This window comes from Cydia fagiglandana, chromosome 1, assembly GCF_963556715.1.
Source record: "Cydia fagiglandana chromosome 1, ilCydFagi1.1, whole genome shotgun sequence".
NCBI lineage: Eukaryota > Metazoa > Arthropoda > Insecta > Lepidoptera > Tortricidae > Cydia > Cydia fagiglandana.
In genome coordinates, this window is record NC_085932.1 from 18,679,019 (window position 1) to 18,697,635 (window position 18,617).

General features: G+C 35.6%; 1 protein-coding gene across 2 annotated transcripts in view; it reads right to left on the bottom strand.

Moving 5' to 3' along the window:
- Positions 1-7,913: 7,913 nt before the first annotated feature.
- LOC134666093 (defensin-like) overlaps positions 7,914-18,617 on the bottom strand; it is a 95,424-nt gene continuing 84,720 nt past the window's right edge. The window contains exons 2-3 of one of the 2 annotated variants that reach the window (XM_063523251.1): positions 8,533-8,608; positions 7,914-8,197 (exon numbers count right to left, since the gene is read on the bottom strand). In XM_063523251.1, the coding sequence (XP_063379321.1) occupies positions 8,019-8,197; positions 8,533-8,608 (255 nt within the window). In that variant the 3' untranslated portion in view covers positions 7,914-8,018. Of the gene's footprint in view, positions 8,198-8,532; positions 8,646-18,617 lie in introns of those variants that run through there. The other variant, XM_063523246.1, reaches the window with a different exon arrangement.

Sequence of the window (18,617 nt, forward strand, 5' to 3'; positions counted from 1 at the left end):
CTAAGAAATAAAAACACAAGTACACAGTTGTGCTTATGTTACTGACCGATCTCGAAGCTGAAAAAGCACAATTGGGTACTTTATGTTTTTTTTGCTTAGTTAACGTTATCAAATTATGATTTATCTCGTTAAAGGAGTTCTTAAAAATACGATAAATGCTTCATAATTATTTATTTCAAGAAAAAAAATTAGATATTTCATTTATAATACAATATAAAACTAATAAAATGCACAATTAGCTTGCACTACCTAAGTAAAAATGCTATTAGGGATCTTTAAAATGTCATGAACATGATGTAATACAAAATTGAAATGAGGTACAAGTAGATTGTACTAAGTACTAGTCCTTAATTTATTGAGATGATGCTGATGTTTGTGGCTAGACATTACTTTCTTGAATGTCACATCTGGCCATAAGAAGCAACCGTCTGCTCCTGGACGACTGCCGCATCGTTAAGGTGATAGTCCATTTCCAACGGCAGCTGCAATACTGTTTATTTTACTATGGAAATTGACAATGACAGCGACGCGTTCAGTACCGGTAGTGCAGCTACGGTTAGAAATGGAATGAGTTACCATTAGTAATCTGATAACCAAAACAAAAAAAACGCACCCACAGCCAAGAAGCAAGCACAAACAGCCTTTGCGTTCTAGAATAAAATATGGTTAGAATTAGAATGTTAGATACAGCTCAAACACTCAGAAAATTATCAATTTTATTTCATTATAACAAAACTTGCAATCATAAAAATAACAACAAAGCGATACTCATGAAACAAACATAATGAAATATAAATAGTTGGGAAATGCCTGTTTCATGAACAAGTATGACATTGGGCGGTGTATCCCATACTAAAATTAAGCTATGTGCCAATGTAAAACTGTAAGTGTTATTTTGCAACATACATAAAGCTCGGTGGTGCCGGAGTGATCACACATAGGACCGAAACTATAAGCCACGTTATTTTAAGCCATTGTACCTTAAATTCGTGGTTAGGGTTATAATATGTTTTAATCTCAATAGACAAGTTACTTAACACCAATATAAATAAAGAGATAATGTTAATTCCAGATACGCATATGTATACATTTGAATACGCGCGCCAAGCCTTAACTACCTACTAGAATGACCGTGACAAATATACCTAAAGTTATTCAAAAATATAGGCAAAATCTGGAATACGCGACGAGATGAGTAACGTAACATGGATATAAGTATACTTACAAATAATTTTTGACACTTATTACAATCACGTATACACATTAACACTTCTAATATTTTTTGAAGTAGTCACAGGAGTAATTAATACGTGCGTCGTACGCGCAACCTCTTCCGAAGGAAAGTAATCAGGAGTGAACCGGCCAAAATCTGTCCTTATAGGGGGACCGGAGGGGGACTACCTACTAGCCTGATAAAGCATAACTGACCACAACGTTTAATAAATAAAGCACAAGTTTACTTTTTTTGCAACCGATAATAATCAGAAAAAGCATAAGGAAGAGTCATACGAGATAGAAAAAACATAACGTGCAACTTATGTTTTTTCAGATTTCCAGAGTTATGACTAATAATTATTTTATACTAACAAGAATGAACACTTCTGTCAACTTATGGGTTTTTTACATAGAAATTTTGTAGAAAACCAATATTATGGTTTTTCTTCTTGTGAAATAATTGTTTGGCTCAAATTCAAGACAAAGGAAAAAAACACAAGTCGTCAATTTAGTACTTTTCTGTCTATGAATATATACTTATGCTTTTTCTTTCTCAAAAAGGCAGTAACTTTACCAAAATGGTGTGTAGTTATGCTTGTCTAAATCGTGACCTGTTACAGATAAAGAAATAACTGCTAGATAGAAAAATCACATTTTTCTTCCTGATTTCGAGGGTATCAATAACTCAATTTCGCAAAAATTGTCACTTATGGTTTTTTTTCTTAAGGCGGCAGAATTATACGGTACAGAATTACAAGTCAACTAAAACAAAAATAGGTCATAATTATACACTTATTTTATTAAATAAAGCTTTTTATAACTGAAATTTTCTAACGTTCTAAAACAATTTTATTGCTATTTGTATGATTGAGGCTTTATTGATCTTCTGATTACTTACTGATACGTGGGCCATACTGAAAGTTTCTGGATTCTTATTTTTTCTATTTTTTAGAAGACTTATTTTTTCTAAGTGGCCAGTCCAGGAATTTTCAGTATGCCCTAAGTAAAAAACTTCAAAAGATGGTAACGTACCTAATATGAAAAAAAAAAAACCTTTAGCGTTGCGTTGTTAACAACCGCTGCCAAGCATGTACCTATCATTAACTCCACATACCTTTATGTGCCGCACATCCCATAATTAATAACCACATAGATTAGTAATACAATAAAGCCCAATTCAAGTTCACACCTCATCGGCCCGCATCCGGTCACCTCCGCACTAAATTAATCGACTTCACAAAAGTATTATAAATTCTACTTTAATAACTCTATAGAAAAAAATCCATAACTGATTACCAAGTAACCGATACTCGACTCTCTGGCTAATATCATAGGGCTCAAAATGATCGGCAGGTGTATAATCCTTGTAATAAAAGTGTGGCTATAGAGTATAAACCGGTAGCCAAAGGTTGTGTTTAGGTTTTGTATCAATACAGCACTGACGGATTATTCGTAGGTACGGAATGTGGTATTTTATTTATCGATATATATGTGTATGTTTGTGTGTTTCTAATCATAATATCTGGCTAACATTCAGGTAATGAGTTTTTAAGTTTGCATTTGTGTGCAATGTTTAAATGCAGTTTTTGCAACTACAGTTTTTATGATTTTGTCATTTCTGATCTGATGTTACTAAACTATATTAAATATAATATAAGTAAAAAGGGTTTAAGCGATGATCTCTGTAAGCAACCGCTGTTTACTACACCTAAAAAATAATAGCGTTTTATATCGATACATTACAGAGTCAGATTTACCCCATCCCTACGTCCACCATAACTAATGAAAAGACGTAGGCATCATTAGCGTAAGACTGACTTCTCACGCATCTAGTTTCTCTTTCCTACCTACGCGTAATACCAGCCATGACAGTAGGTGACAAAGCAGAATGTAATTTACCTACCTAATAAATTATTTCTGGAAGTTAGTGAAGATTTTTGGAGGTATCAAGTTATAGCTTATTGCAACAAGTTATGATATCAAAACTCAAATATTCGCCATTATATTTTTTTACCATTATACTCGCATTATCTTCCTGCCTACTCGTATTTTTTAGTTTGAACTTTGGGTAGGACAAATGTTACAAATAGGCACAAGGATTAAAAGAAAATATTTTCTAGAAAAATAATTTCATTAGGTACACAGGTTCAGCAATCGTATGTTGGTCGGACGGTACGTAGACTTCTTGCCTTTCCCTATTATTTTTACCTGTACGTCTGATTCCGTTAATTACTCATGTGATTAAGTCACATAATTATCTCTATATTTCAAGACCTTTACCTATTAAGCTCGAAGCTGTATAGGTATTATTAGACACGTGAGTTTTAAAAGAGTAGGTGATAAAAACGCAGTCACTTTAATTGTTACAAAACCCTACCGCTTCCCCGTACTATAATATAAACCCGCAGACCCTCCCCTCATTCATAGTGTTATTCCTACCTGCAACTTCCTTCCTATAGCGATCCATTACACCCTGAATGACATTCCGACTTTGACAGGCTAATGGGCCCGCTGACACTTTACTAAGTTACTTTCTTTCTTCTAAACGAGATTCAACTCTATTTTTGGCATAACAGAGTTCATACTTGAACAGCGAAATGGAAGTTGACGCTGAAGAAAAAAAGTCGGAACATGTTTGAAAGTATTTAACAGGATTTCAATTATGATCCGTAAATATGTTAGTAGTAAGGTGGAAAATAGCAAATCTAGATGATTTATTTTTCTAGTATAGAGTAAACTAAAGTGACGTAAAGTCGCAGGCGCATTGTGATCGGTGCCACGCTGTCTGGCGAGAATTTTTTTTAGTGTTACACAAATGGGACGACTAATGATATTAGTTGATGATAGGGGATGGTTAAGAACGTGTCAAGTTAAATGTGATTTTAAAAACTTAGTTAATTGATTTACTTTATCAGTTAGTTACCGGAGTTAACTTTTAATGTGTTTTGAATAAGATGATATTCAACTTACTGGGAATTTATCCTTGAAAAAATTTTCATTGACAGGCCTAAAAAGATCAGACCATTGCAATTATTTGCTAATTGTATCTTATCGTAGTATTATCTTCTCTGCACTATAATTATGCTATCTCCGAAATAAAAACATGAGATAAGAATAAACTATAAAAAAACTAATTATGATAAAAAAATTGCAGTAAGAATCTGTCAAGCGGTAAATGCCTAATAACGCAATGACTTTCAAAGGCAAAGTGGCTATCGTGACTGGAGCTGCCTCTGGGATAGGAGCTGCTACAGTCAAAGCTCTGGCTAGAGAAGGCGCCAAGGTGGTCCTGGTCGATATGGACGAAGAAAAACTAAAAGAAGTCGCAAAGCAGTGCGAACAACCCGGCAACAAACCCCTCATAATCACAGCAGATATCACAAAAGACGAAGATGTCAAAACGATTGTGAAAGAAACCATCAATTACTTTGGTCAGTTGGACATTCTGATCAATAATGCAGGAACTGCCAAGGATTCATGCATTTTTAAAGAAAATTTTATGGAACGTTTCGACCTCGTTATGAACACGAATCTGCGCTCCATTGTCCATTTGACGCACCTTGCTGCCCCTTTCCTTATTAAGAGTAAGGGAAACATCGTCAATACTTCGAGTATCGCCGATCGTGTCATTAGTGGGGGAATATACCTGGATTATTCGATTTCTAAAGCTGGTGTTAGTCACTTCACACGCTGCGTGGCTTTGGACCTCGCCCAGCACGGAGTAAGAGTGAATGCCGTGAATCCTGGAGGTACCAAGACTAACATACTGCAAAATGCAGGTATGACTAACCCAAACGAAGTAATGGAGGAATGGAAAAATGCCACTGCTTTGAAGAAGATTGCGGAGCCTGAAGAGATTGCAGACTTAATTTTGTTCCTGGCCAGTGATAGGGCGAGGAGCGTTACTGGATCGACTTATGTTTGTGATAATGGGACAGTCATGAATTAAATCATAGTCAATATATCCATCATTGAAATTTTCGACCTAAAGTGATTTTGTAATAGATAAAAAATAGTATAATTTATTTCATATAAAGATACAAGGTACAAGGTGCCCAGTTATTAATAAGTATTGTTTATTTATTTATGCATGATTCTGTGGTACCTTCAGTGTAAACTATCTATATAAACTATTATATCATATAAATTTAAATATATCTATATGTCGGAGAATGGCTGAAATGTGCTATCTGTCGCCTTGAAGGGGCATTTTATCACGCAAACCTTGACAAATAGAGCAAACTAGGGTGTTACGTACACCTGAGTGGCGTTCCACGCAGTCCCGCCAAGACGTCATAGAGTGCGCTGTTAAAATATTTTGAAGTCGAGAACAATTGAAGTTATGCTGTCAATCAACCTTCAGAGGAAGCACGATGAGAACGAACGGGAGAAGTTGACGTCTGTGGCGGCTCCTGGGTCAAAGCCACTGGTTTGCTTAAGATAAGAAACGTATCGCGTGCTGTGATTTGTAAAGAGTCTTGTGCAGTAAAGATTGCGAGTTGAACAACGTATTTCATTGAAGGCCCTCGTCATCCACGATTGAAGGTTCTGATGTGCTGCTGATAGTATGATACGCCCACAATTCCCGACATATATAAATATGAATATCTATCACTGTAACTAAATCTAAATCATTAAAACAAAGCAAACATTTGCAAACGATAGACCAAGCTATCAGTTAATAGCAGCTCCAAAATATTCTTCATTATAAATAGGATCTCATTACAATGTTAAAAACAAAGGCACTGAGTTTCACCGGAAAAGTGTCAATCGTGAATGGTGCTGGCTCCAGAATAAGAGCTACCACAGTTAAAGCACTGGCCGGGGAAGGTGCTACCTTGGCACCTGGGGCCCGATTCGTATTATGAAATAGACATCTTTTAGACATCACCAAGATACGATAACGATATGTTTAAGATCTAACCTGTTAAATTTGAAATTTGCGCGATTCTGGAGATACTCTTGAACGATTTCCACAGGATATGACTTAGAGATCTAATTCACATCTTATAGATATCTTACTCTTTCTAACGTAAAAGTGACATTAGTTGCCCGAATTGCGCTGCAAAAGAGAACTAGTTGATATCTAAACTATAACGTGTCTAGAATGGATCTAGAACGTGTCGTCTCTTGTTAATATCTTGAAGTTCGAATACGGCAGCTGGTCAATAAAAACGAAGAAAAACTAAAAGAAGTCGCAAAACAGTGCGAAATACGGCAATAAACCTCTCATCAACGGAGCAGATATTACTAAAGACGAAGATATCAAAACCGTAGTGAAGGTAATTATCCACCAGTTTTATCATTTAGACATACTACTGGTCAGTAATGCTCGGATTGCTATGGTCATTAAGATAAAAATAAAAAACTTTAACCTTGATATTTGAATAAAAACTACGTCAAGAAATTCTAGGTACAAGTTTATAAGTTCTCAGTTATGAGTTCAATTCTATTTTATTTAACAATATGGTTTTGAATTGGTTTTGATACGACTTTGACGGTCATCTTGGTCATTGGCGCGCATCTCACCCACGACTTTCGCTTGATTTCACATACGCCAATCGCGTGAGCGATCTTCAAGGTCGTATATCGAAATAAGGTCAATTAAAGTCAAAATATTATTTGGCTAATCCGCGTAACTAATCAGCGCTAACCCGTTATACTTACCTACTTGCATATTTTACATGCAGTTACTTATCTACATGCCAATAATTCAAACTATTATAAATAAAAATTAGCAAATTATACTTTTGGTTTTCCAATTTATTAGTTTTATGTTTAAAATAGCAATTTTTACCATAACTTGCAATAAATATCAACTACCCTAAACACCCCAAAAATACGCAAAAAACGTTTACGCGACATTTAAACTAGTCGTGAATGGACTCTTTCATTCAATTCATCCATTCACAAAAAACCTTTTAGATTCAGGTAAACGCATATTTCCGGTCCAATGCTTTGTGCTTTGGAATAGGAGGAAATAGGCCATAGAGCATTGCAATTGACTTTATTTCTATTGGTTTTTATTGCCGTGTATCTTCAAATAGTATGTTAGATTTGCCAATGTGTATTTCGCAATATTAATCTATCAGGGTTTTGTGATAAAGTTCAATTTGGTATGGTTGCTTTAAGGTATAAGCTATTTTGTCAAGTTCCTTATGTTTGCAAGTTTAACTGTCCCGAGGTGTGCAAAGTTATTGGATTAATTTCTTTTGACGTTGTAACTGATACAGAAAATCGACTTAAAATTTAGTATTGTGCCTGCTTTTGTGCGTGTAGAGGATTACTTAAAATGGCAGGCGTTATTTCGAATCGTATTGTGCGAATGGATTTTTAATTTAAAAAAACTTGAAATTAAAATCCCTTAGTCAAAGCATACGTGTCGAGTTATAGGTATTACCTACTTATTATATTATATTTGCAGCTATATAACATTACATATTATATAAATAATAAACAAAAACTCCATTTAGAAAACATTCTAATTTTAAAATCGCAATTTAATAAAGATTTTAATGCATTTTCCATTACAATCCATTTAGGTACATAGGTTAGCTTAGGCCCACTTGCACCATCCCACTACCCAGGGTTTAGTGGTTAAACCGTTAACCCGGTGTCAAAATGTACTGGTAACCTTGGTAACTCCAGGTTTAACCGATTAACCTCGGGTTAGTGGAATGGTGCAAGTGCGCTTAGAAAGTTTATTTGATATTTCTGATTCCGCGATTTGACGCACTATACGGTTGGCTTAGCTGATTGGTATTAGTTAATATTAATGAGCGCTCGTGCGACAGCGTTATAGGTTAGTTGTAGCAGAGGCACCACTCGGTGTCGAGACAGAAGCCATTGGTCCAGCCGAGCGCGCGGCACAGGTTGGCGCAGGCGGCGTTGGTGCACTGGCGCGGCTGCGGCGAGCCCAGCGCCAGCTGCGCCGGCCCAGACCGCACCAGCATCGCTGGGAGCTGCTCGACACCAGATAGCTCTGCAAAAAAGCAATCATTTATGCTGTGTAGTAGTTATAGTTAGTTATGAAAATCAGGTATTTGATACAGAGATCAAAACAACCCAACCTGACAACCCTTCATGGAACTGATTACGGTAAATAATTCCATTAATATTTTAAAAAACTGTGAACAATAAAGTTAAGAGAATCGACATATGGTGGTGTAAGTTTTAGACTAAGTACTTGGATTGGAGGTACATGTTTACAAAAATATCCTTCCTACATCTGTAGTATTTGAATGACTACCTAAAATTATGTAAAAGAAAATGTATGAGCGTACATGCGTAGATAAAATGAATAATTTAGTAGTTTACCTTCAGCAGGTGCCGCAAAGACTAGCCCAAAGAGAGCCACTATCACCAAAACCACAAAAATGTTGATACCCTGCATCTCTTTGATACGATGAACAAAGAGGCTAAGAAAACACTGGTCTTGTAACTGTTCCGATGTAATGAAAACACGTTCATTATAAAGGATTCATAATCTCAAGGGTGTTGTTTTCACTCTTAGTTTGATTTGATAAAGATACTCCACAATGTGTCTTTATCACTTCTATTAATTAAAGCTTGACGATCATTCAAACAATAATGACGCAATATTTCGAGTGTCGCTTTTTTTCAAGGGTTCATTTAGTTTCACTGTTTATACAGCGAATATTTATTACTGATAAAGAAATCTGCAATTAGATATAACTATTAATTAAATCACTTTTATGAAAGTAACATAATTATTATTCTCAATTTGATGTTCAAAGCATATCCCATAAGGCCAGGATTTGTATAAAAATCTTATGGGATTTATGGAACCAGCTTTATTAAATACTCGTAAGTATTTTAAGCAGGTACCTATTAAATAAGTTTCCAACGACATAATGATAATTATGTATTATATACTATGGTATTTAATGAATATTCTGGATTCTGGATCAAAGCATCCAATTATTATTTTTCCAGTAAGCATCTTGGGCTCGAAATACAATTCCACCGGGTATTACGTTTTTGTACCTTTTTAGTCATTTTTCACTTTGATTAAAATTGATTTCTGTTAGGTTAAAACTAGGTGATAGTAAAAGTATCCTATGCTTTATTTTATATGAGGCAAATGTAGGTACAAATAAACACCCATTCGGACATTCATGCATATTAATTTAATATCTGATGTTGTATTGGAACGATTCATATCAACCATTTTTCTAGCGCGTTTTCCTCAATCGGTTCGCAGGAGTGTTTGGAGTGCCGATAGCGATCTGTACAGGTATAGAGAGTTAGGTATCTGATCGTTTCTGGGAAGAACCGTATTACCTCAATACTCTATTTCTTGTATAGGTAATTATATACGGTCTATAAAAATGCTTGTTAACTAATATGATTCGTTAATGTTAGGTTTAATATTCATAAAAAATAGTGTTCTGTCTTAATGTACATTGAGCAATCAGACTAAAATAAAACGTGTAAACCTAACATCATTATATGCCAATGTATAAATAGTGATACTTTAGGATCTGCAATAGTATAATTAGAATCAAAGCTAATTTAGTCAAAATCAAAGATGATTTAATAAATATTAATTCAAAATGTTGTCAAAAGGCACTAAACCTCAAAAACCACGATGCAGTGCACACTGCTGAAGATCGCAACAAGTGGATGGAGCTAGTCCACAAAATAATTCGTGGAGGCCACGACCCTCAGCGATGAGGAATACGACACAAGGAGGAGGGAAATGTTAATTTCAACAATAGGTAGCGAAGTTAAAAGCGATTAACACCGATGCAATAAATTAATGAGCACAGGGGAAGTAGAAAAACTGTCGGGCAATTAGTGGGCACATTTGTTACATCCGTCATGTGATATGTGATGACTCTGTCCTATCACAACACCCGTGTGATGACAACCTGTCAATCTAAGGGCACCCTCGCCCTCAGTTTCAACAGACGATTTAATCAATATTAATTCAAAATGCGAATGCGATTATAATTGGCTGCTGATTTCATGCTACATAGAGACCTACACTACCTAGTACCTACACCTATTTAATACAGATTTGGATTAAATATAGTTCCTGGCATAAAGTATTAACATAGACATAGCAGAACCTATACAGGGGAAGTTTTGTCGTGGTCGGAGTCAAATTCACCAGTGAAAACCTAGTGACGCAAACAACAATAACTACTTAATGCTACGTCCGACATGGCACGACATGGTAGCTCGATAATCGTAGTTTATGCGCTTATTTTTTGCATATAAATAGCGATAGATAAACCATACTTATACTTTGACTGCTGGAAGTAATTTTACGTTGACGATTGTAATAGAGACATAGAATAAGTCAATTTACACAGATGCAACTGACTACCACAACCCGATCCGAGTTTTAAACACATTCATTTTCTTTTTTACATTTTAATATGGCGCCGTTCACCACAACGGCTTAGCATCAATGAATTTATACCTTTCAAATCGTTACTTCCAAATACTTTATAAGACCATAGTGCTAGAGTCCCTCTTTATGAGGAGTTCTATAGAAAGTGAGGTTCAGAATTACCTGGCCAATGTAAGGTTCGTGGTGTCGATAAACTCTCCATCGTGTTTAATACTTCGGACAAAGGACCATGGCTTTTAGTTATGTTTAGGGTTATAAGGGTAAATAGAAAACCCTTATTTATTTTTAAACCCCCCTTCCCTTGTACCCTTGTTTCTTTTTTAAGATGTAAAATTCCTATGCATGAAAATTTAAATAAACATTTAATAGAAAACCATGGATGTACATAATAAAAGGTTATTGTAGAAAACCACAAAAATGATTATTCTTTTACCACTGTATTATTTATTTCCGCTGAAATGTGATCATAAGTAGTTTTGAGTAGAAGGCAAGTAAGTAAAACATAATTGAAAAAACTGAAATGTGAACATATTGTTTTTTAAACAACTATGTTCGGGGTCATCCATTAATTACATCACACGTTTAGGGGGAGGGAGGGGGTCAAGAAAATGTGACATATTGTGACATGGGGGAGGGGGGAGACACAAACTTTGTGACGTCACTTTAACTTCATCAGTAACCAAAAGTTTATTTAAATTATTTTATTCGCTATACATTTAAATAACAAGTTTTTAAACGATAATCGTTTTTATTCGTTTAATTTTCTTTCCTAAGCAGTTTTGGGTTATAAAATTGCTAATATTTATATCGTCAAAAATATTTTGATAAAATATTTATAATACTTAGGTACTTACTTAATTCGATTTGGCGATTTCGTAGAAAAAATGTGGCGTCACACTAGGGGGGAGGGGTTTGCCAAATGTGACCAAGTGTGACAAGGAGGGGGGGAGGGGTCAAAAAACCTAGAAATTCGTGTGACGTAATTAATGGATGACCCCTTCTAAGTTAAGTGATAAATGAAGTTAATTGAAAATGACCTTCTGTGGTTTAATAATAGTCAATAAATATACGAGTAGAAGACATTTAAGGGGCTGTCGATTCGGTCCCATTTTAATAATATAATTAGTGGGAAAATCTCGAAAGTAAAAAAAATGAATTAATGGAAATACAAATTATACCTAGACTACCATATAGAGAAACGTTTAGTTTATTGACTTGAATTGCTTCGGAGGATATTATCTTATTATGAACGACACTGTATATACATACATAGTTGTGACTGTTGTGAATCATTTTTGCAACAGTTATAGGTACGGAACCCTGCGCCGTTAGCAGAAATCGCTCCCGCGCAAGAGTTAAGACCGGTAGCCCACAATGCAGCCCGTTTCTCAGCGATTTGTTCGTTTTGGGCCGTTCGTTAGCGGCCGCCTTTAATTATTATTGCTACTTATAAACTACAGGCTGTTAGAAGGTTTATTGAATTTCGCGGTATATTTCATTACACGAGTTAAATAAAATTACAGGAAGTCTTTGGCTAATCTATACATGTAAGGACAATTTTCTTTTGGTCTATTCTTAATATATTTGGAAATGTTCGTAGAAAGTGGCCCCTTTTCATTGCTGTTAAGTGCATTCCGTTACCCAGCTAACATTAAGTAAGTAGATAAATTCATATTGCAAGGTGAAACGTACTTATATCTTTTTATAAAACTTAACGTATAGCTTGAAATATTACGCTGACATTCACAAAAGATTGAAAGTAAGTGGGATAAGATTATTTTCTAGTCTACTTTGTAGCTGGGCTTCATATTATGGGGCCAGTCCATTTGCCACCGGCGTAAGTCCTCTGGATCGCCTTGCCTGTGTCATTGCACGTAATCTTTGAGCGTCTATATGGGGTTGGCAAAAGATAGACATTTTTGAAGGCATAAGAAAACTCAGTAGCCGCAATTTAACCATAAAATGTTTGGTTGTTTCGTCATAATGTGTGATTTATATTCCAATGTTTAATTATTTATTGTTAGTGATGATATGACTGATACTTGGAAACGAAGATATTTTTATATATTTGTATATTTATAGTATGTATACATATTCAATTACACAAACGGGTCTACCGCGATATAATTTCATTGTTTTTACCTTTAATTCCGACGTTTCAGCTGAGTTGCATCAGCTGTGGTCACGGAAAGACTGACGTCCCAACAAATGTCAACGGAGATATTAATAAAACAACACTAAACTACCCGAAATTAGTTTATAAAAATGTTCGGGGTAGACAAAGAAATTGCAGCTACCCGTTAAAGTTTAATGTTTATTGTCCACGGCACGACACACAACACTCACAGTATCCGTACACTGGTCCGAAGATATATCTGCTGGTTTCAACATTTGAATCACTGGTCCCCAAGTAGACGATAATTTGTAACCGTCCTCTCGATTGAAATTTTTAGGGTGTTTTTTGATTTCAATCGCCTCTCTCACGATCCGCGGATAATAGTGTCGCTCGTTGGAGAGGACTTTGGGTTTATGTAGCTCAATCCAGTGATTCGTTCCTGTTGTCAGCAATCACTGGATTGAGCTACATAAACCCAAAGTCCTCTCCAACGAGCGACACTATTATCCGCGGATCGTGAGAGAGGCGATTGAAATCAAAAAACACCCTAAAAATTTCAATCGAGAGGACGGTTACAAATTATCGTCTACTTGGGGACCAGTGATTCAAATGTTGAAACCAGCAGATATATCTTCGGACCAGTGTACGGATACTGTGAGTGTTGTGTGTCGTGCCGTGGACAATAAACATTAAACTTTAACGGGTAGCTGCAATTTCTTTGTCTACCCCGAACATTTTTATAAACTAATTTCGGGTAGTTTAGTGTTGTTTTATTAATATCTCCGTTGACATTTGTTGGGACGTCAGTCTTTCCGTGACCACAGCTGATGCAACTCAGCTGAAACGTCGGAATTAAAGGTAAAAACAATGAAATTATATCGCGGTAGACCCGTTTGTGTAATTGAATATGTGTACAAAACGCGAGAGTTTAAAGTGTTATATAGTATGTATAAGTACTCACCCAAACTGACAAAAACAATACACTCCTTTTTTCGGCAGTCGTGTAAAAATAGTGATCAGGTACTTTGTTTCTAAACTCTAAATCATACTAACTTACATAATATATCATAGTAGGTACTATGCATTAAAGTAACATGTTACCAAAACTATAAGTTACTATTAAACATTCGTGCGTAATACGCATGTCAACCTTACCTAGCCGCGTCCACTTAGCAAGTAAACAAATATATTTATTTAATAACTTTTTATTGCCCTAATCCCCCATATATTACCGTGATAAGCAGATCACCCGCTAATATATTATCCTGTATTATCATACACACATACATATAATATGTTGCTGGTGCGGTTGTCGTCTTTATAGCTGCGCGTGCGACGGCTCTTATAATATTATAATAATATATTATACAAACGGAACAAATACTCCGGAGTATAATTTAAACGCTTAGTTGGTTAAATTGTAGATGGTGACTTTTGCTTAGGCTGTTTATTGAAGTGTTGCAATAACAGCTGAGTTTGGATCTATTCAGTTTTAAACACTGTTATTTATACATTACTTATTTTTGTATATGATTATGTGTTTAATTATAAACATATTGTTCGGCATTCAGTATTATTTTGTAATGGAATACAAGTATGTATGTATCATTAGGTAGAGATAGGCACTGAATACTTAAACCTGTGGATCATAGCAACACATGGCCACACAATATTTTTTGTACTACCCTCGAATACATTCACTGATATATTCTGACAACATTTGCCAGTACAAATAAGGATATTGTGTACAAAAAAGCCAATACGACCTACAACAGATTTCCATTATAAATCCGCCACTCATTATAACAAACACGTTGTCAGATCATCCACATGTCCGAAACAGTCCAAATGGAATGCCGAAGCGCACACAACCGAGCTGTCAATCAAACACACAAAAACGTCAATCCAGCGATTTTCGACACAAATCGCATTATTTGTTGATATATTTTATTTCCACCAAATTACACAAATGCTACAGTGAACGAATATGAACGTTATATAATAGTCTATAAGGTCTAAGTCGGCTGAATGTGTCAATAAATGTGTGTAATTTGGTATGTTTAGGAGCAAATGGTGTGAAAAGCACAGATCGGTTACATTTAAGCGGATTAGTACGTGATAGGAGAATGGAATAAAAGCAACAGACTCGGCTATATTGTTTCAATTGTTATTTTTATTAAAAAATATGTCACTAAGCTCTAGCAGTTCCTTCAAGGTATTACAATAACAATGGTTGTAAATGTTATAAGTAGGTAATATATTAGGTATACATATACTAGCAAGTCAGGCGGTCGGTAAATATTAGGTACCTAGGTAAAGTAAACATCGTATCATATTGACAACAAAATAAACAACAAATTGTTGTGCACATTTTTGCGCCAAGCTATACCTATTAGTAGAACTCTTACACTTCTTAATGCATCTAGTCCTTGATATCAAATGGCTAGGTCTAATACTTTTTCACGTCCAACTAAATATTTAAGAACCCAAAAAGTTGACATTTATAAGTACGGTACCTACGGAAAAATCTTAAAACTTATAGGTAAGTTCGTGTCAACTTTTCGGGTTCTTAAATATGAAATATAAAAACTATAATAGAATAAAATTAGCAATATCTGATTATAGCGCAAAGATGATAAGCACAAACGCGCGCGCCGCGCACCTTGAGCAGTCAGATGTTTCGGGCACATTAACGACAATTTGTCGGGGCACAATGCGAGCAGATGTGCCATTCACTAATTGTCCTTGTTGACTTTAGTGATCCGGGAGGCTGCCGCGTTTCGCCAACAATAGGCAGTAAGATTGTATCGCTACCATTGACTTTTAATTCACTTTTCTATTGCGGCAGTATTTATGTGAAGAATCATTGATTTTATAGTCGTTACCTTATGATTGGGGAAGCTTTAAAAATTGCCTAAGCAGCGATAAATAATGTTTAACAGAAATAATGATTTGCTAAAATAGAATGTTATGATGATCTGGTTCGTCTCTCTGTTTTTGTTCCGCTATACCGCGTGTGGCCTGTAACACGAGCAAATAATTAAAACATAGATTGTACTCCTCGAACGGTGACGCTTTTGTTCAACAATAAAAAAAAAATGAAGTATTTAGACTCCCTATTTTTCATACAAAATAAATATTATGTTCAATGGACGCCATCGCCACGCCATATCATTGTGATTGACGTTGCTTGTCACGCCTTAATCATAACAAAATTCGCAATACATTGCGTCTTAGAATAAACTTTAAAGTTTATTAAAAATCAAACCACAAGTTATTTTTAAAAGTCGCTGAACAAATGCTGGTCAGTATGAGGGGTACAGTCTACAGTTTAATTTTTTGCTCATGTTACAGGCCACACCCGGTATAGCTGTTCGTATTAATGTCATATAACACACTTTCGCGTTTTGAACACATATTACAATATAATTACCTTTTTTTAGGCCAAAGGATCTATTTACGGATATGTGTTGTGTGGTGGGTGGTTTGAATTTGTGATGCGTACCTAACCCTAACTTTCATAGACTTTTCGTCGGTTTTACACAAATCTCTGTTTTGCCATTTTGCTTGGACATCCGTTTTCCGCGACCACGACCAGTGTAACCTGTATCAATACGGTGGAAATAAAGGTACGTAACAAAATGAATTCACGATAGACCCGATAAAGTTATGTTTTACGATTGAATTATCTTCGTTTATTAATCTAATTTATTATATATTCGAACCCAATTGAATTCAACGCGGTAAGAAAGGGGCCTTGACCCGCGCTCCGGGTTTTTCCTATTGCAAAGGCTGTCCATCGCAATTCAACGCGGTAACGCAGCGAGTGTGACGGGCACCTTTGCGCCGGGGGTAGCGCGGGGAGGTCTCTTTGAGTAGTTTTTGTATTCTTTGTTTTATTTTAGATATATTTAGGGTTGTTAGTTTTAATTTAGTATTATCTATAGATGTATTTAGTTCATAAGTTATTTATTTGTCTTTCTACTGTCTTTTTCCTATGAAATAAACTGTTCATAAAGTATTTATTTGTATATAAATTTCCTTATTCGTATATAAATAAATATTTACCTAATTGATAAGTATATGTTTGATAATAAGGCAGGAGTCAGTGCTGGCGGCGTATTATTGTGGTACCTGACCCGCCATTAGCCGAGCCTAGCGGAGATTTACCGCCGCCGCGCCGGGGACAACAGTCGACGTGCCGTACATTGCTGGCTTACGATCACCTACAAAATGTCCATGTTATGGAAAATAATATTCAAAAAGTTGGAAATATTCTCGGGAATTTTTGGAAAATTTTAGAAGAAATTAAACTTCTTTGGTAGGTAAATGAAAAATTTCTATCTTCATAAAAAGATATGAAAATTACTATTCCATGTGGAAGTTTTGGAATTTTGGAAACATTCCGACTCCACATTCGTAAAAGAAAAAAGCAGATTTTTTTTTAATCTTCATTTATTGCCTAATTTTCGCTAGCTCGTTGGGTGGAATTGCGAGTGCTGGCACTTCTTCTGGTTTACACTAGCGCAGAGGGCCTACCCTACAACGAAATACCAAAATTAAAATATATCTTGCATATTCGAGCGATAGAGAGGTATAGTACATTGTAGGAGAGGACGGAAAATCGCTAAAAGATGGACGAGTGAGTTCGAGGGCCGACACGTTAGTGGAGGCCCTCGAATAATACGAGTCCATCTTTAGCGTTTCCGGCCGAGGCATTACATAGTGCTTTTCACGACTACTGCGAGGAAATAAGAAAACATTTGCATAACTATAAGTACTAGCCCGCGATTTCTCTGGTAGCAAATTACTAGCCACTGCCTGTACTGTCTCTTGAATTTCGGTAGGCGTAAGAATATCATTTTCTTCACTAGAAGAACTCATTTTTATAGCGAGCGTAGATACGCGTTTCTTATATTTTTTAGTCAAACATAATTTACACTATCCAATTCAGTAGGTATTTTCAGATCCCGCCTTTTTTTACTTTTTTTACCACTTTTAAGAGGCGTTTTTCTGTTATTTGCTTCAAACCGACTCTAAAATTAGAAGCGTTTTTGCTAATACAACCACAAACAGCTACAAAAGTAAAAAACGCCTTAAGCGTGAACTGAATGGATAATTGTTAAAAAAAATGAAGTGAATGGTTTTGATATTTCTTTTTTTTTTAAACAAGAAATTGGTGCTATAAATAACCTAATTTTATTTTTGAAGGAAAAAGTTGCGCAAAAAAAGACCTTTTATTGATTTTTATGTTTTAAATGATACTCATTGCTGTAGCGGACTGTCACCAATGACAGATGATGACAACAATGAAACATTGTAGTAGTGGTGCTTCAGGTGCTACAGCTATTGCCTACTTTCCAGCTTGGTTTTAGACCATCTATTGCCACATTTCCGAACAGTGGCGTGAAAAATAAATAAATTTCGATTTTCTTTTTTCGCAGTGCCCTACTGCAGTGCCCTCAGGGTTCTTACTTTCAGTAGAATCAGTAGTCTATTCGATCAATACACGCCATGATTTAGTGAATTGACTAGGAGTAGCACTTATTTGTTAGTTTTGATATTGTTGTGATACGACTCGCAGAGCATCTCAAGTGGACCAGCAAGTGCGAGAGAGATGCCTAATGACAAGATTGTGCGAGCTTCGAGAATATCGAGATGCACATCAGAGGGTATTAAAATCTTAACCGATTTTTATTTTATTTTTATTTTAGAGCTCTATAGTATATCTTTATAGTTCGTTTTTTTAGCATTAGAAAGAATTCCGCAGAAGCAAGCGTGCAGTTTTTATCAGGCTCTTTAATTGTTAATAATTATTGAATTATCTAATGTAGCATGGTCAATACATATAATTTACTTCAAATTGTTACCGCTAAAAGTGCCAGATTTAGAACCACAAGCGAA